Below are 26,250 nucleotides of genomic sequence, written 5' to 3'. Positions count from 1 at the left end.
TGTTCAAAAGTTATCTCAAAAGGTATAGTTGGTCGTTTTAAGAAGAAAAATTCTTTTTCTTTGAAAGTCAAGGCATCACTTCTGTTAGAAAATGGCAAATCCACAAACCAAGAAATAAAAAACACCGGGATTTGAACCCACGATTAGAAGTTCCTGGTGTGCACAGGGCATGCAACTCTGCACGGAGAGGTGGCGCCTTAGATAACTGGCTACCTCCTCTCTCATGCAGAAAGAATTCGAAAACAAAATGGCCATGTTTATAATGTTTTATTTACAAGACATTTGATTGGATGGTTCTTTGTACAAAAACGTGACAGTGACAAACAAATGCTTGATCAATGACTCCAAACAAACTCCAGCATTCCAGAACGTTAAACTTGAACAGATCTCGTGCAGACAGGTCACACATGTTGCTGTGGGATGTTTTTCAAACATCGAACTGAAAGAAGCTGATGTGGTTCTGATTCTACTACTCTCCATATCACAGCTCGAATACATCTCTTTGGACATGTTGTAACTTCATTCTACAAATTCTGTTGAAATACATGACCAGGGCCCACTTGCACAAAGCGATCTTAGCACTACGACTATTGTAAGCCTATGTTAAAGTATGGGAGTTACGATCATCTTAGCGCTAAGATTACTTTGTACATGTGGGCCCAGGTCACTTGTTCAAGCCACACATGAGGCAAGGTCACATTTTATTAGATGGTGTATGGATTTTAGCTTGGGTTGGCCGAAATTAAAACAATTCGGTGCAGCTCAATGATTTCATATATAATAAATATAACAAATACTGATACTTTTGAAATTGTGAGTGAGTATGGTTTTACGCCGCTTTTAGCAATATTCCAGCAATATCACTGCGGGGGACACCAGAAATGGGCTTCACACATTGCACCCATGTCGGGAATGGAACCCGGGTCTTCGGCGTGACGAGCGAACGCTTCAACCACTAGGCTACCCAACTGCCCTTTGAAATAGTAAAATGTATACTACTCAAAACAAGTTAAAGAACACCCACAATTGGAAGGATGTGTGTTGTAGTGAGTGAGTGAGTAAGTGAGTGAGTGTTGTTTTACGCCGCTTTTAGCAATATTCCAGCAATATCACAATGGGGGACACCAGAAATGGGCTTCATACACTGTACCCATGTGAGGAATCAAACCAGGATCTTTGGCGCGAAATCTGGCCACTCGTCTACCCCGCAATGTGTTCCAATACCCACCAGACATCACAGATTAACTGTTGTCATATGAAAACTTCAGATGTTCTTGAAGGTGAAGTGAGGTGAAATTAACGTCGCGTCCAAGATTATTGCACTTATATAGCGACGTCGGATGTTCTTAAACATCTTTTAAGGAGTATATATGTATTTACTGAATCATTGTTCTCTTAACATGAGGACTGGAGTGGAATGAGAGTCTACATACTATGCTTCCTAAAGTTATTAAAAACAACCTTTATCGTTTCCTTAATTTTGTAATGATTTAAGTAGCATCTTTTTGTTTTTACTTTCCATCAAAGATTGCGCCACTAGGATTTATTTTTTTAATAAATATTTTATTCTGACTTCTGACTGTGATTTTTGGATCTGGTTGGTGGAATCTGTAAACCAAAAAATAAAAGCGTCCCGTTGGATACGAGAGTAGGAGAGCTACAGAACCTTCTGACAGGACTCAGAATATTGTACAATTTATGTCCGAACAGTATGTTTAATGCTTTTCAACAAAGTTGAAAATATATAACCCAACACATCAAAAGAAAACAACAGTCTAAAGAATATTATCCAAAATTATATACATCAAAAGAAATTTGGATTTACAACAGTACCATACTAAAGATATAATACCACTTTTGATTGAAAAGGTAGGATAGGGTTTTCCAAAATTAACAGGTGGCAAAACACATCTTTTCCATCAGAAATATATTCAGTTCGTAAATAGTGTCCAAATACTACTGCAATCCTTTTCATGTATACTGATGGAAATAAATAAGGGAACATTTAGCTTAAGACAGTAAAATGATATGCTATCGTGGGTTCCCAGCCTCGTCTACGAAAAAAGCCTTAGAAACAGTGCACACAAACACACCTCAACAATTGATTCTCACATGAGTGGAATTTGTACGCACGCTATTTCAAATGTACTGACAAAGCTTACTTTCCAATATTTTTCAATGTTCCCTTATTTGTTTCCATCAGTACACATAACTGAGATTTATGGCTTCACGGTATCAAAGTTATATCACAAAAATCTTTCTCCTCTGAAAACACTACCATTTCTACAGAGCAGACTCCCCTGAGAAAAAGGGAGACAACTGTGTTCAAGGGAGGTAATTTCCAAATGTTGTTTTCAGACTGATAGAAAATGAAGTTGTTTTGCCGCCCATTCAAACACCAACAATAATCTCAATTCCTATTATGACATCACAGACATTGAAGATGGCTTCTTGTCCGTGAAGAAGCTACGTAGGACGGCCACCTGTCCGACTCCTATAAGGAGAATAATGACAGCCTGTCCCACAGACCAATAGGAGACTCGATCGTTCAGAGACTCGGCGTACAGGCGACCCGTGGCTTCACGCAGCTTGAAGCGGTTCTGTTCGTTACTGATATATTTGAGAGACTCGTGGATAGAGTAAGCTGATGATTCCATCTAGAAGAAGAGAGTCCATGGCTTTAGTAGAAGTACATTTAGACCACAACACCCTCACCATATCATGCATGCTAGAACTATGGCAACTTGACGGATTAGTTTTACATCTCACTATTGGAAAAATTCAACAGGGTTGCAGACAGACATTGTCTTGATTATCTCTCATCACTCTCCTTTGATATTTTGATATTGAAATGTTTTCCACAATGGCTTTTGACAGGTTCTGAAGTCGGGTATTGGACACAAGTCCATTTTAAAGGAGTTGACTAAGTAAGGGAGACAACTCTAATGGCAATTGAGAAGGACAGCTTTAGCAAAACCCTTAAAAATGGCAAATTTCAACTAGTCCATATGATACCTCTTACTATTGGGCAGTATGGCAAGGATTCAGGTCTATTGCCAATTTCTAACGATGCTTAGAAATGCCTATCAGATAATTCGATTCTCAATGCTTCAGTTTTATAACAAACTGGAACTGAATTAAAATGCCTAAAACTGACAATACATGTAAACATGAGGAAGAGAATATATGGAGGTCAACTTCTTTAATATGAGGACTAAACATTTCGGAGTAGATGCTTACTCCTTCATCAGGTGAATGAATGCCATGAGGCAGAGAGCATGTATATGTACATGAAAGGACAACAAAATTAATAAGATAACAAAAGGTGGAAACTAACAAAAGTACAAGCTAACAAAGGAAGCCAACATATGATTGGCGCTGATAAGGTGATTAGCAATAGACAATGGAAGCCAACACTTAAGTAATCATAGCTAAGTAATCATAGCCTCATGGCATTAATTCACCTGATGAAGGAGTAAGTATATACTCTGAAATGTTGTGTTCCTCATAATAAAGAAGTTGACATCCATATATTCTCTTCCTTATGTGAATCACTTCTAAATGCCTTTCAAAGACAAGTAAACATGGTGAGTGAGTGAGTTGGGTTTAATGCCGCTTTTAACAGTTTTCCAGTTATATTGCGGCGTGTCAGCTTAATGTGGGAGGAAAGCCCGAAGTGATGCAGGTCTCAGATGTTTATCACTTCGGTGAAACCCACTAGCCCGGGTATGGTGCTGACAAACCTAGAAACATAATCGGGGCGAACCGGGATTCGGACCCACAATCATAGGTTTCTGTCATGCCCAAGGGACGTAACTCTGCATAGCGAATCAGGGCACCTTAGACGACTGGGCCACCCGTGCCCCCACAAATAAACATGGTAAACAGTTTTGTCTTTTCAAGCACTACCAGCTACAAACTCTGGGGACACCTGAAATAAACGGTTTACCTGGAACAGAGACTTGCTTTCTCACAAACTCCGGTTACCGAGTCTAACATAATCCATATCTCATTAAAATCAGGTCTTAGTTCTTGCTACCACTAAACAAAGATCTGAGGACATCCCATTACGGGTCACTTCAGAAATACCTTTTGCGAACTTTGACCAACCAATGGAATGGCCGACAAGAACATTCGTCACCACTCACCCCTTTCCGTAACCTGCAAGAAGACTTATCCTCCTATCGATGAATGTTATGTGCGAAGTTATGACAAACCAATCGGAATGTGCGTATGACTCTATTACTTCGGTCAAAGAATCCCTGAGGAATAATGTTTGATTTTACATGTCTTGCACCTAAAAATATACCAAAGATAAATTTAAATGCGTTCAACCATACTGTATGTATGAAAGTTATGATGTGTTTTCAATAGCATCTGGAATATGTATTTTATATGGGGGAAATATACCTGAATCATTACGCAACGATTATTTCACAATTATTTTACCTATGCCCATTTGCACTTAGATGGAACCCAGATGCAAAGATGGCCACAATAGGGGCACGAGTGGCTTTTTGGCTTGTCCCGGAATAACTCTAGTTAGGACACGATTGTGACTAGAAGTCGACATTAGCCAATCTGAAGGCAGCTTTCTTGTGCTTTAAGGCACTGGTTTCAAACTGGTGACTACACTTCGAAAACATTTTTTGACAAATTTTTGATTAAAACTTTGAAAACAGAACAAAAGAACATTCTAGAATGGCTAACAGATGGCCTTGATGGTATGGATTCAGTCAAAGCCTGCAACTGTCGTTAGGAATACCCGGGGTTGCATGATCAGAAAACTCATTCTGACTGTCACTTTCCTGATCTGGTAAGCAACTCTCTGATTGGTCAGGTCATTCTGTCGTGACCCGTAATGCAAGAACTGAGCTAGAACTAAGACCTGATTTGAATGAGATCGAAATGATCCACCTCTTGCTCTGTGTGACCATCTTGCACAAATCTGTATAATATATTATTCTAAACTGAGGGATAATCGGCAATGGAATAGGTTTTTTTTGCAAGTTTTTCCTATCCAAATAACACATTTAATACAAGTATAATTTAGCTGCATAACACACAAAACAAAATCCACTTTCAGTGGTGTTTAAATAATACAGTGATAGACTTGTTCATATGGATTTACTTCTCCATGATCAGCACAAACAGTAACACTAATATTCCCTAGAGAAAGAGTCCATGAACTTAAAGATGGAAAAAAAACACCAATAAATTATTCAACAAAATGTTTATAACCTTTCAAATACTTTGTACAAAATGACACAACTAATGAAAATTTTACAAATGAGGAGACAATTGCATTAGAAATAATGTTCTAAGCTTGGGAATGCTAATTCAGATCAGCTGATTCTTTGAGGGGGAGGTCTGTCTACATAGATCAGTCAACTCTGCTAGGGAGGTCTGTTCATTTAGATCAGCCCACTCAGTGAGGGAGGTCTGTTCATTTAGATCAGTCAACTCCGTGAGATTGAAGCGAGCAAGCACCTTTGATGCTGCACAGCCAAATCACTCCCTAAATCTCAATGATCTAATAAACATTGTTTGAAGTGCAGTTGAATATAATGCCAGATTTTACCAAGGCCAAATTTAATTACCGTATACGACGAATAAGCGCCCAGAGCGCTCTCAAAATTAGAAATAGTTGGCTCTTATTAGAATATTATTTTGGTGGAAAAAACAGAGTTGAAAGATAAATTTCGTGATTTATGCTGACAGCCTGAAATGTTTCATATGACAGATATATTTTTCCTGGACTTAATTGCCAATAATTAAGGGTGCATATAACACACGAGTGCGTATTATACACGAATAAATAAGTCTTGTATACATTGATCGATCAGAAGGGGTGCTAATTGAGATTGTTCAATAGCCAATATATTAGCAAATATCGCTGTGATCGCTTATTAGAACAGGGCGCTTATTACGTCCAATATGGTAGTTGTTTTGCAGATGCTTTTTCTTTTCCACATTGCATGAAAAACATCTGCACTTAACGATACGTAATGTTTCTTGACTACAAAATCCACATCTACCTTAATTTCAAACTGTCTCAACAAGTAATTGTTTCAGTGATAAGATCAGACATTATTTCTATCCGTGTATTACTCTACACTCTAACCATACAAACTCCATTCTAGAGTGCACACCTATATACAACGTTGAACTATCCATGGCAACTCACTTGTAGCAGGGGCAACTTAACCAATCTATAAAACCATGCACAGTTTAACGTGAACAAACCACTTAGATGCAGTATACAGTCCAGTCTCATCCTGCTAAATGCCGAGCGCCAGGCAGGGTAACAACAAGTACCATGTCTGAACATCTTTTGGCATGACTCAGACAGGGAACTGAACCATCTACCTTACGCTAGTGGGGTAAATTTGTTAAAACAGCCCTTTAATTTGAAAACACAGTAGTATTAACTCCTAAATAATGGATAGTGAGGTTCAACATGCCAAATTTATTTTTAGAGGGATAAATTTAACATTAGGCCTTTAATTTGAAAACAGAGGACCACCGTATTCGACGTAATAACCGCTCAGGGCGCTCTCAAAATTAGAAATAGGGGGCTCTTATTAGAATATAATTTTGGTGAAAAAAAACAACAGAGTTGAAAGACCGTAAATTTCTAGGTTTATGTACCTGAAATGATACACAAAAAAAGTCAGTGCGTATTATACACAAAAGATATATTTTTCCAGAATTTAGTTGCCCATAATTAAGGGTGCACATAAAACACGAGTGCATATTATACACAAATAAATAAGTCTTGTGTACATTGATCAATCGGAAGAGGTGCTAATTGGGATTAATTGCTAGCCAATATATTAGCAAATGTTGCTGTGGGCGTTTATTAGAGTGGGGCGCTTATTACATCGAATACGGTATCACCCAATTATTAACCTTTGTGTTTTTATTCTGCATTTACAATACTGTCATTTATATAGAGATATCATGAGTGACGATGGGAAGGTGGTTATACGTCATTTAGTCTCTGACCAAAATCTGCACTAACAGTAGTTGCCTCCATCACAATAATGAGTTGTCACAGAGCGAATGAAACAATCTGACCAAAATACACAACTAACATACAAAGTGTCAGCTCCCCCATAATACGCCATTGGTATATATACTACCCACTAGACCACACCTCCAATATGTGTGTGTGTGTGTGTGTGTGTGTGTGTGTGTGTGTGCGTGTGCGTGTGTGTGTGTGTGTGCGCGTGTGTGCGCGTGTGCGCGCGCAGGCATGCGTCCATATGCATGTGTGTGAAACACATGACAACAGATAACAGCTGACTGATCAAAGATCAGATTCAGACTGAAATAAGGGATTTGATTGTTTCCTGACAACAAAGGGACACAACTCTGCACTGCACTGCAAGTTGTGTTCACTACTTTGACGATGGGAAGGTGGTTATACGTCATTTAGTCTCTGACCAAAATCTGCACTAACAGTAGTTGCCTCCATCACAATAATGAGTTGTCACAGAGCGAATGAAACAATCTGACCAAAATACACAACTAACATACAAAGTGTCAGCTCCCCCATAATACGCCATTGGTATATATACTACCCACTAGACCACACCTCCAATATGTGTGTGTGTGTGTGTGCGTGTGCGTGTGTGTGTGTGTGTGTGTGTGCGTGTGCGTGTGTGTGTGTGTGTGCGCGTGTGCGCGCGCAGGCATGCGTCCATATGCATGTGTGTGAAACACATGACAACAGATAACAGCTGACTGATCAAAGATCAGATTCAGACTGAAATAAGGGATTTGATTGTTTCCTGACAACAAAGGGACACAACTCTGCACTGCACTGCAAGTTGTGTTCACTACCATCACCAGGTCACTCCACCCTAGGTAAGTCAGTACTCTTAGAAAGGTTTTCACAATACATGTAGTAACATTAGCAGTGCTACAGAACCCATACAAAAAGTAACAAATGTTTTAAATTAAATAAAACACTTTGAAATCTTCATATGACAAAGATCCAAACTTATCCTTCAAGCTGCTGCAAGAAAACGTGTTTAATCTTTAACGGTTGGAACATTTGTATTTCGTAAAATAGTTCCTGTATGTATATAATAAATAGCAGCAGGAACATCATTCTTAAAAGTCCAACGTAAGACGATCCGAAAGTCTTAAGGTAACCATGGCAACACCACCGTCGTATATTTCAATCAGATTGCAAAAGATGAGCGATGAAAATGTGTGAACATCCTAGCATCCATACAACATTATGTGGCTGTTGTCCCCCTGTGTTTGTCTGTAAAGAAACTCCGGAGAACAAGGATTTGTCCGATTCCGATAATAACAACAACAACCGACTCTCCGATCGACCAAAACATGACCCTTTCATTGAGGTCCTCGGCGAAAGCACGGCCCTGAGACTCTCGCAGACGGAAATGAGTTTGATAATCATCAATCGTTTTCAAGTCTTCGTGGATATTTACGGCCGAAGTTTCCATCTAGAAAAGGAAAAGAACGAAAGAGTTGTAACGACTATCACGACCAGATTCCAGGATCTTACTGGTATCTGGTGTGAGAAACGGTAATACAAGCAGAACATTAAAATAACAGCACCAAACCTCAATCACCAAAATGTCTCAACACCCTCTCCCTCTAAGACAAGCAAACCTGAGGACACAGATGTGATGCACGCGGGACGATTCCATGAAAAGATGGCGCCATGCAATCCTCGATTATCCAACATATTAATCTCTTTTCTGCTAGGACATATCTCCATTCTATTAGGACAAATCAACAAGTTAATTAAATACCGTAAAGCGAAATTTTGTAAATTGCACCCTAATTCTCCAAATTTGTGATTTGATTGGGAAAAACATGCATAAAAAATTTGTAGTCCACTGGCCATAACCCCTGTCGAATATTCAAAAGTGTTTTGTGTAATATATACTACTAAAAAGAAGTTAAGGACCAGGATGCTTTGATATCACCATACTTCATCTGTCATGGCATATCAAATTAACCATAGTAAGATGAGTGAGTTGAGTGAGTATGGTTTTTACGCCGCTTTTAGCAATATTCCAACAATATCACGGCAGGGGTCACCAGAAATGGGCTTCACACATTGTACCCATGTCGAGAATCGAACCCGGGTCTTGAGCGTGACGAGTGAACGTCTAGTGAACCACTAGGCGACCCAATCGCCCCCATAGTAATATGAAAGAATCAGGTGGTCCTTAACTTCTTTTGTGTAGTATAGTTAATGCAAAGGGTCATGTTCTACAGAGAAAGAGGGGGATCATTTTAGACTACGTAATTTTTGGGAAAAACATTTTTTACAATATGACCATGACCATTTTCGATAGCTTTTTGAGTCTGAATAGAATGATGGGAGGTAAAAAATAACTGAGAATTATCTCATGAGGGAAAACAATTCTGTGACATGGAGATGGTGGCGGTATTCTTGGACCAAAGTTGTGCATGGTGCCTGTAAGGGGTAATAATTACAGTGGGTGGGGTCGTTGTTTAACGCCGCACTCAGCAGTATTCCAGCTATATGACGGCGATCTGTAAATAATCGAGTCTGGACCAGACAATCCAGTGATTGACATCATGAGCATCGATCAGCCCAATTGGCATATAATTACATTCACCAACCAAGTCAGCAAGTTTGGCCACCCGATCCCGTTAGTCGCCTCTTACGACAAGCATGGGTTGCTGAAGACCTGTTCTACCCCGGATCTTCACGGGTGGCTCTCTTCATTGTCACCTCTTACAGCAAGAATGGGTTGCTGAAAACCTATGCATAATCAGGGCAAATCTGGGATTCAAACCAATGATTAGCAGATCCTGGCATGACTAAGGGACACAACTCCCACCACCCTTGTTATTTTACAGTTTTCCTTGAGCATAAGTTTGTATTTTTAACAGTACATAATTCAGACGAGTGTTGAGGAAAACGAGTCCTAATTCCTACAAAGTACTGGAATGTTTATAAGATTCTTGATACAGCCCTTCCACTGGAGTATTGACTGTTGTTGACGGGTGTCATTCCATAATGTGGGTTATTAGTAACTCTTTGGGGTTTTCCACATTGCCCTGAACAAGTATAATATTTATTATTCTGGATACAGCCCTTCCGCTGGAGCATTGACTGTTGTTTATGGGTGTCATTTCATAACATGTAGAACCCTGGGTTATTTATAACGCTTTGGGTTTTTCCACATTGCCCTGATCAAGTATTACAGGTGATCTGATAGTCATGCCTCTTCACTCCAAGGTTTTAAAGCTATTAATTTTCACACACACAAAATTTCAAAATTTGGAAAATTTTGAGTTAAACCATTTGGGCTATCAGGCTAAATAAATTAATTACAGTTTCTGATAATACTGGATATGAGAATCAAATACAGTGTGAATGTGACTTGTGAAGTCCTTTATTTGAAATTCTAATAATCCTGTACTTAGAGAGAGAGGTTCTCAGCAGAAAAGAGTAATAATATTTATAAATAAATGTTCTGAACATCAAATAATAGTCTAAAAATCAAAGAAATTAAATTATCAGAAATACATCATTGAACAGACATGCTAGCATGCAGTTGTAACATACACCTGTATTCTGTATAAACTATGTCCAAGTAAAATAGACAACAGCATGGTCTCATTTTTAACTCTGAAGCTAATATACAACATAATACAAGGCCAATTAAAATATATTTCTTGATTCTCAGCATGTTCAAGATTTCTTAAAAAGAACACGAGAATGGGGGAATTTTTATTTCATCATGTTCATACGGTTTGTGTATGAGAAAATCAAACCACTTAGCTCAAATCATATACACTCAATCACAGGGACATGTATTTGTAATTCTCAACATATCATGCCCAAAGATTACGGGGTACTGTACAATATTTGTTCCATGGATTTCTAACCAAACCAAAAGTCATCACATTATGTGGTAACTATGGCAACAGTAAAGCAAAGTAAATATGTCAAACTTGAACGGTGCTTTAATTTCAAAATTAAACAAAATACAGTAAACAGCCACAACTAGGTTGGGTTTCAACCAAAAACCAAAAAATTACTTGAATTGGCCTGAGAACACAAGCAGTTAATACAGTGGACAAACAAGGCAAGCATGTTAGATTAGATTAGTGGCAGTTATACATGCAGAGTTCACATACTAAACTAGAAGTAGAAGACAGTCTCACACCGCACATGCAGAAGAAGGCCGAGTGTTTTAAGCAATAGGTGTGAAGGTGTTTAATTTCAAAATCGCAGGGTACGTAGTTGAAATATAAGTGATCTCAATTGTTGGGTGTAACCATGGTAACCAGAAATAGATATGAATATGCTTTCTGAAAACCACAGAGGATTTTTCGGTTCCATTAGCATAGTTGTGGTTAACACATTCTACATGGACCAAACCAAGTTCTCAGAGTTTTAAATAATTCCAAATTTATCAAGTATCTGGTCAACAATTGGTAACCATGGTAACTAGGTTATGCTTAAACTTCAGACAGGAAAGAAATATCTACTTGCTATCTTAAATAAGGGATATGTGGACATGCTTGGGGGTACTGTATGCCAATGCATTGATTTGTTTACTTATTTGTTTTTTGTTTGACGCTGCACTCAGCAATATTCCAGCTATATGACGGCGGTCTGTAAATAATCAAGTCTGGACCAGACAATCCAGTGATTGACATCATGCACACCAATCCACACAATTGGGATACGATGACATGCATCAACCAAGTCAGCGAGTCTGACCACCCGATCCTGTTAGTCACCTCTTACGACAAGCATGGTCGCCTTTTACGGCAAGCATGGGTTGCTGAAGACCTATTCTACCCCGAGTCTTCACGGATCAGGTATGTATTCACTCAAGGAGGAAAGTACCAGTATAAACCTGGGATGTATTGACTAAGACAGATGGTGAACACAGTGATGAAGCCAGCATCAGGCAAGCTGAGATGAACAAGAGTTTGGTGAAGCATCCATGGTTGATTGATGAAGAGAAAGGAGGGCAAGGGGAGATAACTTCATGCCATTTTTAAATTTTCACCCATAATTTCAGATGCTGTTGTTACATCTGCTGGGACGATACACCAACTGTGTGATCCGTTACATTGTTCACGATCCGATATGTATCACGATACTTGCACATGCTCTTGCCAGTGGTGTGTAAGCCACCTTCTTCATAGAGAGGGTCGTCAAATACCTGGCACACTGACGATTTACAGTTGGCAGTGTCAAGTATGGCACAATGGATGAAAATATTTACTTTTTCACAACTAATTTTCACTACTAATTAGTGTTTGGTATGTATCCAAAATATTTTTTAGTGTGCCACTGTGATCGATACTTGTATCGGGAAATTAAATACCACGATCCACCAATGTATCGTCCCATCACCAGTTACTGTTATCACAAGGAACCTTTGACTTAATGTCAAACACTGCAAGACAAAATACTAGGAGACATTCACGACAATCAAATAATATCAGAATTTGCCCTAGTGCATAGCCATGACAGCAGTAGAGGTGTAACGATACAGTGGGGTTGAGTTACGATACGTATCCCAATACTATGTGTGCGATATGATTCTCATCCCAATACATTATTTCTTTTTGTAGGTGAATCACAACCCTGAATTATTTGATATCAATTTCAGAGATCGAAATAATAATAATGTAAGGCACAAACATATAGGCTAGAATCCACTGTAAATTGTCATCTATAGCCAAATGGGAAATACTTGAGAATCAGTGTAAACTAGTTGGTTAAAAGTTTCATTTAGCATATTAAATCTGTTAGTATTTATATGTCTTTACATCAATATAACTTGTAATGAAATGCATCATATGTACCATGATACAGGGGTTGTAAATTGATTTATCATACCTCAATGTCAGAATGAAGAGATCTGATTGGTCCATGTGATCTTGATAAAATACTGTGTAACCCGCCTTGGAGGGTAATAAATTCCTTAGTAGGGAAAATAATCTCTTATACCCCACCATGAGCAACGCAGGATATCTGAGAGGCTGAATAAATCCTGCTTCATTGCAAAAAACGCTTTTTCCAAAGTCAGTGGAAGTCAGGTGACACAGCACAAGTTAACCTCAGCTCAATCAAACAGCTGTTTGCTATCAATTTTGAATTTGTGTTAATTCTTTTACAATGTCACATTAAAACATATCGGTTAGATAAATTCGTTGTAGCAGCATCGCGAGAGGGTACATGGAGTTTTATGCATTCCGCGTTAGGTTTTGTGCCACGAGCCAGAGATTCCGTGTACCCCTTGTGGAATAAAACCTAATGTAGGACGCATAAAACCCCATGTACCCTTCATGACAACTTATAGTATTGACCGTGTATCGTTACACCACTAATAACTAAATATTAGTAGACACCATGCCCCACAAGCCACCAATCTATATTAATGTCCTGCCTGTATACGTAAACTAACACACTGCACGCGCATTCCTTGCTGAAGATAATTCTGTAACACAGCCAGCCCGTTACTAAACATGTAAACCAGGCGGCAGATGTAACCATGGCGAAGAGCCGGTAGCCATGGCAACTAGCTGCTAAACATGCAGTTGAAAACGCCACAAAATAAATCAAGAGAGAAGTTAGGTGTAGGTAAATGGTTTATGTCACTTTACAAATCAATCCTGAAAGAAATCATTAAATGTGAGTGAGTCTAATCATGCTAAGGAACCAGCCTTTTAATATTGTGGTTGGGGGGTTAGGGTGGGCAATGGACTTTTATTGCAGACAGAATAGTTGTTGTGTCACAGATTTTCTCTGAACATCTGCTGACAGGTGGGACCAAACACATTATTTTTCAGGACATCAATCTAGCTTGTCTAATAAATATTTATTGTTAGTATTTATTTATTATCCACAACATTACTTTGGGAAACAGTGCCAGTAGGGGTGTAACCATGGTAACAACCAAACAAGACAATAAAACTATTGCAACCATATTCACATAATAATCTGGTAATATTTTGTGAGAATATATTTTATGTGATGACATTGAAGACTCAGAAAATAGCTCCGTTGAGAGGCCTTTGGAAGTTGGAGTACCAAGTAATGATAAGAAATATGGATGAGTGAGTGAGTGAGTTGGGTTTAACGCCGCTTTTAACAGTATTCCAGTTACATCACAGCGTGTCAGCTTAATGTGGGAGGAAAGCCCAAAGTGATGCAGGTCTCAGACGTTTACCACTTCGGTGAAACACACGAGCACGGGTATGGAGCTGACAAACCTAGAAACATAATCGGGACGAATCAGGATTCAAACCCACAATCATAGGTTTCTGGAGTGCCCAAGGGACGCAACTCTGCACAGCGAATCGCAGTGCCTTAGACGACTTGGCCACCCGTGCCCCCAAGAAATATGGATGAACAACTTCTTTATTACAATTACGAGCAACGTTTTGGTGTAGGTTCTAACACTGTTATCAAGCAGTGTGATCTGAGGATGTACAGAGTATGGTTGACAAGTATTTGTACAGGTAGGAGGCAGTGTTTAGATAGAGTAGATATCAGATGTAGTTACACTTAAGTGGAGAAGCATGTTATGTGCACAAAAGGGTAAAACATACTGGCTGGTGAAGTCAGTAGTATAAGCAAAAGGGTGAAACCAGTAATATAAACAAAAGGATTCTGACTGATTGGGTTCTTTGATGAGTTGATGGTACACCGGGGTATGTAATAACCATGTATCTTATCCTTACTTAGGACTCAGAAAATATTCAAATAAAGAACCTGAAAAAAGGCTAGAGATTAGACACATGTTAACAATACAGTTTGTCAACAATTATTAGGAATACTGTATTCGACGTAATAAGTGCCCAGGGCGCTCTCAAAATTAGAAATAGGGGGCTCTTATTAGAATGTTATTTTGGTGAAAAAACATTTGAAAGATAAATTTCATGGTTTATGCTAACGACCTGACAGTTTATATACGACAGATATATTTTTCCAGAATTTAATTGCCCATAATTAAGGGTGCATATAACACACGAGTGCGTATTATACATGAATAAATTAGTCTTGTGTACATTGATCAATCGGAAGGGGTGCTAATTGGGATTGTTCACTAGCAAATATCTTAGCAAATGTCGCCGTGGGACTTATTAGAGCGGGGCGCTCATTACGTCGAATACGGTATATGATATAAGCATTGAGGAATTAAACTTACCAAAGTCATGGCAGTAGCATGAGCATTCGAGTCCTCAACAATGGGCTTCTCATCCCCGACCTCGAGGTCAAAGTATACAACTTTGTGCGAGAAGGTAGAGAATTCGTTACTGAAGCAGAACTTGTAGATGCCACCAAGGTCGGGGGTCCAGGTGAAGCTGTCATACTGTTTCTTCACATCCTTGTAGAGAATCTGACCGTTTGGGGCCGTTAGCTCCATGTCCACGTCATACTGACCACCTGTGATTACCTGTATAGGACAGTGGGTATCAAATTTAGATGTAATTAACATTTATATCATTTTGTTTGTTTGTTGTTTAACGCCTCACTCAGCAATATTCCAGCCATATAACAGTGGTCTGTAAAATAATGGAGTCTGGACCAGACAATCCAGTGACTGACATCATGAGCATCGAGCCACGCAATTGATATCCAAGTCAGCGACCCTGACCACCCAATCCTGTTAGTCACCTTTTACGACAAGCAAAGTCGCCTTTTACGGCAAGCATGGGTTGACGAAGACCTATTCTACCCCGGAATCTTCACGGGTCACATTTATAACAAGAAAGGATATAGACATTATTTAATTACAGTCTACAGGTATCACAATTGTTACACGATGATATGCATCAACCAAGTCACCGAGGCTGACCACTCTATCATGTTAGTCGCCTCTTACGACAAGCATGGTTTGCTGAAGACCTAGTCCAACCCGAAATTTTCACGGGTAGCATTTAATCTGAGAGTTGCATGATAGTGCAGATGATAGTTGGTTTGTGTCTTGTTTGACGTCGCATCTAGCTATGTTCCAGCCATGTGACTGCATCCTGTAAATATGGATCAGGTAATCCAGGGATTGATATCATGAGCAATGAACCACGCTGTCAGGGTACAAAGATATACAAGCAACCCAGTCGCCAAGTCTGACCATTCGATCCATTTACAGGTTTATTTGCCACTAACATGCTTATACGACCAGGTTGATGGGACCAGTTATAATAACCCAGAATCCACACCTGGCTTGTGCAGATGAGCTGAGCAAGATCATTAGCAATATCACAAGAAGCAGGTTCTCAATCATCTATTGTTAACCACACTACATTCTGGAGAATTAGTATAATCATTAATATCTTTTCCTACATGTCTGCATCATATTGTTGTGATAATGCCGACAGTCTGGTTAACCATGTTAACTAGGCAAATATCATTTTGCTGCTACATGGTTATAATGATTGGACTAATCTAGTACCATGAGTCCTATCAATTATAATGTAGCAGCAAATTGATATCTGCCTAGTTAACCAGACTATCAGCATTCCCACAACAATATGCTGCAAACATGAAGGAAAAGATCTTAATGATTATACTAATTCTCAAGAATGTAGTGCGGTTAACGTGTATAGACAAGAACTGACAGCTGTTGTAGTTGACACCTGAGGCGAGGCACCTTAAATGTCTCCGACTATTATCCTCTCAATCGAGATAAATAATGAACGTAAGCTCTTCCTAATGTACCGACATGGGACTTCTACACCATAGTGCACCTATACCCTACCTGGAATTCTAGTGTGCTTTTCACGCCTTTGTCGATTTTTTCGAAAAAGCACTGTCGTTCGTTGTCGGGGAGTTCAAAAGTCAACTCCGTGCCTAGGACGACATTGATGAGGACGGCAACAAGAACGGATATTGTCTTGAGATATTCCATCATTCAGAAAATAATTTAAGCTTCTATTAACAAGTCAGAATCTTCTTCGCTCTATCCACAACCCGGCCTGTTGATGAAAATGGCGACACTCAACGTGGCCGGAAGTTCCGCTTTACCAGGAAGTGACTTAAAATCCGGACAAACATAAATACATTTCTAAAAATGTTCGATATCTATTGCGCTTTAAAGAAACAGAATCCGGTTAAGGGTTTTACATAATAATACAGTTAATAAAGCATTGATAATTTGATTTACAAAATGTCCATGTGTATTTAAACTCCTTATTTGAGAAACATAACTAAACGGCTCCGTTCGGTTATGGATAAATGACGTGTTCGTTTCTCACGATCTGATTTCGGCGAATAAATAAAACTATAACTGCATCTGTAAATTACATCTACAGTTTAAATACAATTCTGATCTAATACAAACATGTGGTTATGTAAATAGATATGCCCGAAGTGAAAGCGGGGGGGGGGGGGGGGGGGGGGAGGGGCATTCCCGACAAGGGTACAATGTGTGAAGTACATTTCTGGCGTCCCCCGCCTTGATATTGCTGGAATATTGCTAAAAGCGGCGTAAAACCATACTCACTCACTATTGGTTAGGGATATTCTTTACGCAGCAATGGACCACACTATCATCACGAAAATGATGAGTGATTATGTAGCTCCGGACCGTCTCCGTGGAGTAGTGGTAGAGTGGCCGACCGTGTAAATTTTATTGACGTCTTTCAAGCACCACGTGTAGGTCTTTGTGAGCCAGTACAAACTTTGTGATGGTTAACAACCTGTTACCATGACATGCACACGCATGCAATAGATACTGATCTACGATTTCTATTTCCCATTGTATTTATCTATTAAAAATTTTAATAAAAATATGTCTACAATAAGAGGATTCGCTCCGGCAATTGCTTTGATAATGGTAAAGAATACAACTCTTGTACAACAGTCTACACTCAACGCAAGAAAAGGGACGAGATGTTTTCTAGGGGGACAAGTCTCTAAAGGGCGACTTTCTATATGGCAACTCTGGAAGGCACGCGTGCATGTGTGAATGTCAACTCTCATGGACACTACTCGTTGACTATAGAAAGTGAGATTCATTGTGTTGTTAGAACAAGTACGCTTAAGTCCTTAGTGAAGATTATACTGTTTGTGGCGAATGTGTGTTTGGTCATATAGGTGATAGGACAGATGGGTAGATGGATGTGGTGTATGGACCACATTATCATCACGAAAATGATGAGTGATTATGTAGCTCCGGACCGTCTCCGTGGAGTAGTGGTAGAGTGGCCGACCGTGTAATACCAAATTAAAGACGTTAAAAGATGGTACTTGTTGTTACCCTGTCTGGCGCTCGGCATTAACGGGCTAAAACAAGGTCTGGTCGGCTCGGAGTCAGTATACTGTGTCTGTGTGGGGTATTCATGTTAAACTGCGGCATGGTATCTCAGTGGGCTAGCACTATAAAATCGGCATTAGTTCGGACTAATACTAACACACACGCACACACGCACGCACGCACGCACGCATGCACACACACACACACACATTGGAGGTGTGATTTACTGGATAGTATACGAGTGGTTTTATAATTGCAATTATCTTGGACGCGACGTTAAACCCCATTTTTCACTTCACCTCAACTTATTTTATAAAACCGGCATAGGCCCGGACGTTGACCTTGCCCTCACACATAGACCAACATGATCCTTGTAAATGGCGTGATCCGTAAAGATCCGGAGTAGAATAGGTCTTCAGCAACCCATGCTTGCCGTAAGAGACGACTATGCTTGTCTTAGGAGGCGCATCGGGATCGGGTGGTCAGACTCGCTGAATGGTTGATGCATGTCATCGTATCCCGATTGCGTGAATTGATGCTCATGATGTCAATCACCGGTTTGTCTGGTCCAGATTCGATTATTTACAGACCGCCGTCATATAGCTGGAATATTGCTGAGTGAAGATTTAAAAAACAAACAGACAAACCAAAGATGGCGTGGAAGAACATAATGTTGATGAAAAGGGATTTGGGGGTTTAAACCAAGGTTCGTAATCAGGGACAACTTGGGATGCTAACACGGCCATGACCATCGAATCCTGTAACGCCGAAGGGAGGCAACTCCGAACAACAGCGAAATTGCTGTCTTATGCCCCCTTTCACTGTCAAAATATGCATGTGGCAATACATAGAGGGTTACAGCAGAGAGAGAGGGTTAAATGTTTCCCCACAATTAACGCGCCTATATGTACACATGGACATAAAACGTCCATATCTATTTCTCAAACTGGTGATGTAGTTATTGGGCTGTCATGCGGCACGACGATGTAAGAAAGCCCGTGAAGCATACAAACAATACGCAACTGTCTACTGAAAGGTTATGTAATATTTCCACTAGTTCAAATACTTCATATTATCTTCGACCATGTCTCGGGAACAAAATAGGAGCATGTACACAATAACGTGATACAGTGTTCCGGTGTAATAAACACCCCAAGCAAAGTTACAGAAAAACCGATTCTTTCATATTACCATGGTCAATATTAATTGGTCATGACATGCAGTGTCCTGGCCAGAGAAAATGTTTAACTTTTTTTCAGTAGTATACAATCATTTTTGGCAAAGTAAAATTTCAAAAGCAACTGCAGACTCGGGTAAATTTGATTGGCGTCTTTCAAGTACCACGTGTAGGTCTTTGTGAGCCAGTACAAACGTTGTGATGGTAAACAACCTGTTACCATGACATCCACACGCATACAATAGATAATGATCTACGATTTCTATTTCCCGTTGTATTTATCTATTAAAAAAATAAATAAAAATATGTCTACAATAAGAAGATTCGCTCTGGCAAATGCTTTGATAATGGTAAAGAATACAACTCTTGTACAACAGTCTACACTCAACGCAAGAAAAAGGACGAGAAGTTTTCTAGGGGGACAAGTCTCTAAAGGGCGACTTTCTATATGGCAACTCTGGAAGGCACGCGTGCATGTGTGAATGTCAACTCTCATGGACACTACTCGTTGACTATAGAAGGTGAGATTCATTGTGTTGTTAGAACAAGTACGCTTAAGTCCTTAGTGAAGATTATAATGTTTGTGGCGAATGTGTGTTTGATCATATAGGTGATAGGACAGATGGGTAGATGGATGCGGTGTATGGTTGGTTGTACGTCTGATTGTTGTTGTGATGTCAGTGTGACGTGCTGTCGTTTTACTGTTGGTAAATAGTTCCATCATACACACACACCCAGAAACAAACACGCACTCAGACACACACAGATAGAAAGACACACACACAGAAATACAGACAGACACACACACACACACACAAACACCGACAAACACAGTCAAACACGCACACGCACACACACACACAGAGATAGACAGACACACACACGTACCCAGAGACAAACACGCACACAGACACACACACACACACAGCTAGAAAGACACACACACAGAAATAGACAGACACACACAAACACAGACAAACACACACACACACAAGCACAGTCAAACACGCACACACAGACACACACGCAGGTAGACAGAACACACACACACATATACACACACTCACACCCACACAGACACACACAGAACGACAAACATGCACATAGACAAACAAACAAATACACACACAGACACAGAAACAGACACACACAGATAGACAGACATAGACACACAAACAGACACACACAGAGAAAGACACACAAACACACACAGATAGACACATAAATATACACACACACAGAGAAACACACACACACTGATAGACAGACACACACACAGACACAGACAAACACAAAATACAGATAGACAGACGCACACACACAGACACATACACAAATAGACAGACACATACACACACAGATACACACACACACACTCACACACAAATAGACAGACAGCGACACACACAGATAGACACACACAGACATACATAAGACAGTCACACACTGAGATAGACAGACAGACACAACAAAGACACACACACACACAAACAGTATATGTTAACACCCACGTCTGATTCTTGTTGTGATGTCAGTGTGATAATGATGTCGTTTTACTGTTGGTAAATAGTTCCATCACACGCACGCACGCACGCACGCACACACGCACACACACACAGGTAGGAAGACACACACACAGAGACACAGAGAAAGACATACACACAGGTAGGAAGACACACACACAGACACACACAGAGAGAAAGACATACACACAGGTAGGAAGACAGACACACACAGATACACACAGAGAAACACACACACAGATAGACAGACAGACAGACACACACAGACAAACACGCACACAGACGCACACACAAAAATGTAGACAGATAGACACACACACACACACACACACACACACACAGTAGCTTTGTGTTAAGCTTCAGAGATCGCAATGTTAGAAAACACATTCCGCTAACAATGTAACATAGCTATATGAAACTTCTTTTTCCTTTTTTATTTTATTATTTATTTTCATTTTATTTATTATTTATTGTATCGTTATCTTTTATTTAGTTGTTCGATTTTCGATCACCAACGTTAATGCTGCTTAATTTCGTTTATCCGACATACTCGTTAATTCGACATAATCATATGCAATCAACCATGTCGGATTAACGGGACTTGGCTGTATAAGGACAAGATAGAAGGGAACATGATATAGTTGGGGACTGAGAGACAGACCACTCGAGTGTTCAGTGAGGCTTGCTGTATACCCAGCATAACAGTAGCAGCATGTTTTTGTGGTTACCTATCGCCCGGATGATTCCAAGTTTGTTTGTTGTTAAACGCCGCACTCAGCAATATTCCAGCTGCATGACGGCGGTTTGTAAATAGTCGAGTCTGGACCTGACAATCCTGGATTGACATCATAAGCAACGATCCACATAAATGGGATACGATGACATGCACCAACAAGTTAGACGCCTATAACGATAAGCACGGGTTGCTGAGTATCTATTCTGACCCGTATGTTCACGGGTGTAGTCATTGTGAATAAAAATGGTAATGAATACATTTTTCAATATGTTACGAAAATGTAATCCTCGTTTGAAATTGTTTAAGTTAAGTGGAATATCCTTCATCTTGCATTAATAAATAAAATATTTGGCAAATAATATCATGAAGTCCAAGACTGTCAGTGTCAACAGTATTTTCACAACTAATTAATATAAACTCCGGGTCATGTATATTAAGGTACCGTATTCGACGTAATAAGCGCCCCCGCTCTAATAAGCGCCCACGGCGACAATTGCTAATATATTGGCTAGTGAACAATCCCAATTAGCACCCCTTCCGATTTATCAATGTACACAAGACTTATTTATTCGTGTATAATACGCACTCGTGTGTTATATGCACCCTTAATTATGGGCAATTAAATTCTGGAAAAATATATCTGTCGTACATAAACACTTCAGGCTGTCAGCATAAGCCACGAAACTTATCTTTCAACTCTGTTTTTTTCTAATAATATTCTAATAAGAGCCCCCTATTTCTAATTTTGAGAGCGTCCTGGGCGCTTATTACGTCGAATACGGTAATATATATATATATATATATATATATATATATATATATATATATATATATATATATATATATATATATATATATATATGAGAACATTTACCTTTCAACCAATCCGTCAGGGATTCCCAAAATGCTTCACACTCACAGAACAAATGTACAGTAGATTCGGTTTCTGACATGCAAAAAGTACATAGATCATTTGATCGCATTTTGATTTTACGAAAAAAGGCTGGTTTTGAGAATTCTATGAATAATTCTGTATTGAAACGGCCCCAGCCTTTTATCTCTAGTTGTTGAAAAAGTATTCCAATATATCTCTTCTCAGTCTAGTTTCATCGAAATGTATATTCCATTTGTTTTGCGAAGTTGGTGTAGTTTCCTTGGACATCAGTATAAAAAATAAACGTTGGAACCATTTTTAACACTAAATATTTTGTCTAACATAATTATTGTCATCCAAGTTTAAAAACTTTTCAAAGTTTAAAAGTGATAAAGATTTCAAATATGTCTTAATAGCTTGTATAACTCCAAAGTACTGAGAAAAGGAAATCTCAATACCAAACCTTTCTTTAAAATCAGCTTAGCGGAGGTAATCTCCTTGATTATTTAAAGCATCCATGATTTGACTGATCAAACCAGTGCGCGTGAAAGAAAGATATTCTGACAACTGTTATATTAGGATTATAAAATATTGGTCAGCAATAAACTTGGCAACGTTATATTGTGTACTTTGGAAGAAAACTTACCAAATGACACTGAACAGTCCTTCCAAAAGTTATTTTTGATCTTTCTAGCCTTTTTTTTTCTTAAAATCAGATCTTTTTTGAGAAATGAGACGAAAATAAAAGATTTTTCCATATGTTACGAAGATTAACACCCGCCAATCATCTCATCCAATTATCTCATCCATGTCAATATCAATCATACTTCCCTCTTTGACAGATTTACATATTGCATTTTGACTTTATCTATTTTTTCAATCTACAATTTAAACAATTTTTTAATGTAACTGCTTCAGAAAATCTCCTTTGGGGTTTTGTTCTCATAATAAGATAAATCAACATGGAAACAAGCAATGATTTTATAACAGCAAGCCCACCACGTTGTGTCGTAATTCTCCCCATCCATCTACAGTAAACTACGGTTATAACGAACTCAAAGGGGCGACTAAGTTTAGTTCCCTATAATCGTAGTTCGTTATAAACATATATCAGCATATATACAACAAATGGACGGGACTAAAAGTAAGTTCGTTATATCGGTCAGTTCGTTATAAGCGTGTTCGTTATAAGCGTAGTTTACTGTATTAATTGTGTGTTCATTTTAGTGTGAGTGAGTTGGGTTTAACACCGCTTTTAACAGTATTCCAGTTATATCACGGCGTGTCAGCTTAATGTGGGAGGAAAGCCCGAAGTGATGCAGGTCTCAGGCGTTTACCACTTCGGTGAAACCCAAGAGCATGGGTATGGTGCTGACAAACCTAGAAACTCAATCGGGACGAACAGGGATTCGAACCCACAATCATATGTTTCTGGCGTGCCCAAGGGTCGCAACTCTGCACAGCGAATCGTGGCGCCTTAGACGACTGGGCGACCCGTGCCCCTGTTCAATTTCAAATAACGTTCCAGAAAAGTTAGATGAGGAATTTCTATTATATTAGTGGATAACTTTATACCCAAAACCTTGGGTATAGATGCAAGTGAGGTAAAACATTTGTGGGATTTTTCTGAGACCCAATCCAAACAACTTGGGATTTTTCAAAGTTATTCTTTTATACTGACATTTTAGCAAATACGTTAACTGTATCTACAGTTGCCTCAAAGGACGTTTGAGAGCGATCAAGAATAAACTCTGTATTGTCAGCATATAGTTACTGTGTCATAACTGTGTTCTTATAAATATCTTAATTTTTCCTCATCAACCCTGCAAGAATCTCAGCACAAAATAGAAATATATATGGAGACAAAGGATCACCTTGACGACAACCTCTTTCAACATTAAACCATGCAGATGTTTTACCAATAACAATACAAGATTTGATATCATTATAAAGTGTAGAAATCCATCTCCGTGTATATTCACCAAAATTGAAAAATGTAATTTTAAAAAATAAATGAGTGAGGGAGTGAGTTGGGTTTAACGCTGCAAAACAGAAGTATTTCTTTTTGACTTCCACTTATAAGCTTCATCAACCGCCGAGAAGGAGACGATATTAGTATGGTGAATTTAGCTTTGTGAGTGAGTGAGTTGGGTTTAACGCTGCTCTTAACAGTATTACAGTTATATCACGGCTTGTCAGCTTAATGTGGGAGGAAAGCCCGAAGTGATGCAGGTCTCAGACGTTTACCACTCCGGTGAAACCCACGAGCACGGGTATAGTGCTGACAAACCTAGAAACATAATCGGGGCGAACCGGGATTCGAACCCACAATCATAGGTTTCTGGCGTGCCCAAGTATAGAAATCCATCTCCTTATATATTCACAAAAATGAAAAATGTAATTTTTAAAAAGTGAATGACCAACTAATAGAATCAAAAACTTTTTCAAAATCTACCATACAAAATATACCAGGAATATCATTTACTGCAATAATTGACACATTTAATAATGAAAAAGGACACCAGTTTTTCAAAAAAAGATTTTGACTTGGAATGCAAATTATTGCACCATATCTCTGTGATACAGATCTCTCCATGGAGGAAACAATGATTAATTCGTGAGAGTCGTAAGAGGAGACTAACGGGGTCGGGTGGTCAGACTCGCTGACTTGGTTGATGCATGTCATCGTATCCCAATATTGCGTAGATCGATGCTCATGATATCAATCACTGGATTCTCTGGTCCAGAGTCGATTATTTACAGACCGCCGTTATATAGCTGCATGGAATATTGCTGAGTGCAGCGTCAAACAAACAAACCACAAACATTTACCAGCCCACGACAATCCTGTTTAGTCGAGGAATCACGTAACCATGGCGTTTTCAGTGCTTTCCTTCTATCGTCTCGGCACAATGTCTGGGCTAAAACCTAGTGGAACCTGATAGCACCGAGTCGGTCCACCGAACACAACTTCATTAAGACACACAGACATATTGTTTATGAACCGTTGCATGTAGATCAATGGCCGCTTCACGTCACGGTGTTTTGTTGTATCTCATTGTTCATTTCTATACCGTATTTCCCTCAAGTGAACACACGGGTGAATATTTCTTTCACAAAGTTAATTACAGTAAACTACGGTTATAACGAACACGCTTATAACGAACTGACGGATATAACTAACTATTTTTTGGTCCTGTCTATTTGCTATATATATTCCGTACATTTGCTTATAACGAACTACGGTTATAACGAATTAAAATTAGTGGTCCCTTTGAGTTCGTTATAACCGTAGTTTACTGTATGGGTAGAATTCCGTGCATACAAACTACCCGGCTTTTAATCGAGGAACGGCGTTTAATTGAGGCCCGGAATGTGTTCGATTCCCGGCGTTTAATGAGGGAAAACGGTATGTAGAGTTCATCTGAAACCCGGTTCCTAGGCGCCGACATGACACACCCGTTGGGTGCTCGTTGCACACGCGAGAATCCCGTTTGCAACCCGAGAGCACCCGTGTCACCTGCGTTTTCAGTGCTTGTAAAGGGAATAATCTTCTGGGCAGTGCGCATGCGTCCGTGCGTGTCTTTTTACAATATTAACGCATATGACGGCGGCCTGTAAAATAATCAATGATTGATATCATGAGCAACGATCCACGCCGTCAGGGATGATGACACGACACCAACCGT

The 26,250-nt window shown here is 39.3% G+C and overlaps 1 protein-coding gene across 2 annotated transcripts; it reads right to left on the bottom strand.

The window, feature by feature from the left end:
- Positions 1 to 250: 250 nt before the first annotated feature.
- Positions 251 to 17,006, bottom strand: LOC139461172 (transmembrane emp24 domain-containing protein 7-like). Of its 2 annotated transcripts, none has more exons than XM_071242751.1 (3): positions 16,755 to 17,006; positions 15,201 to 15,449; positions 251 to 2,657 (listed from the first exon to the last, which is right to left on the bottom strand). In XM_071242751.1, the coding sequence occupies exons 1-3, from the start codon at positions 16,905 to 16,907 to the stop codon at positions 2,421 to 2,423; spliced, it is 639 nt and encodes a 212-aa protein (XP_071098852.1). In that variant the 5' UTR covers positions 16,908 to 17,006; the 3' UTR covers positions 251 to 2,420. The 2 variants fall into 2 exon arrangements, with proteins under 2 accessions (XP_071098852.1, XP_071098853.1); XM_071242752.1 differs by lacking the exon at positions 251 to 2,657 and adding an exon at positions 7,419 to 8,480.
- Between the last annotated feature and the right edge of the window lie 9,244 nt (positions 17,007 to 26,250).

The sequence above is a fragment of the Haliotis cracherodii genome, unplaced genomic scaffold (genome assembly GCF_022045235.1).
Source record: "Haliotis cracherodii isolate W230 unplaced genomic scaffold, xgHalCrac1.p SCAF_14, whole genome shotgun sequence".
NCBI lineage: Eukaryota > Metazoa > Mollusca > Gastropoda > Lepetellida > Haliotidae > Haliotis > Haliotis cracherodii.
This window is presented reverse-complemented; position numbering and strand designations above follow the sequence as displayed.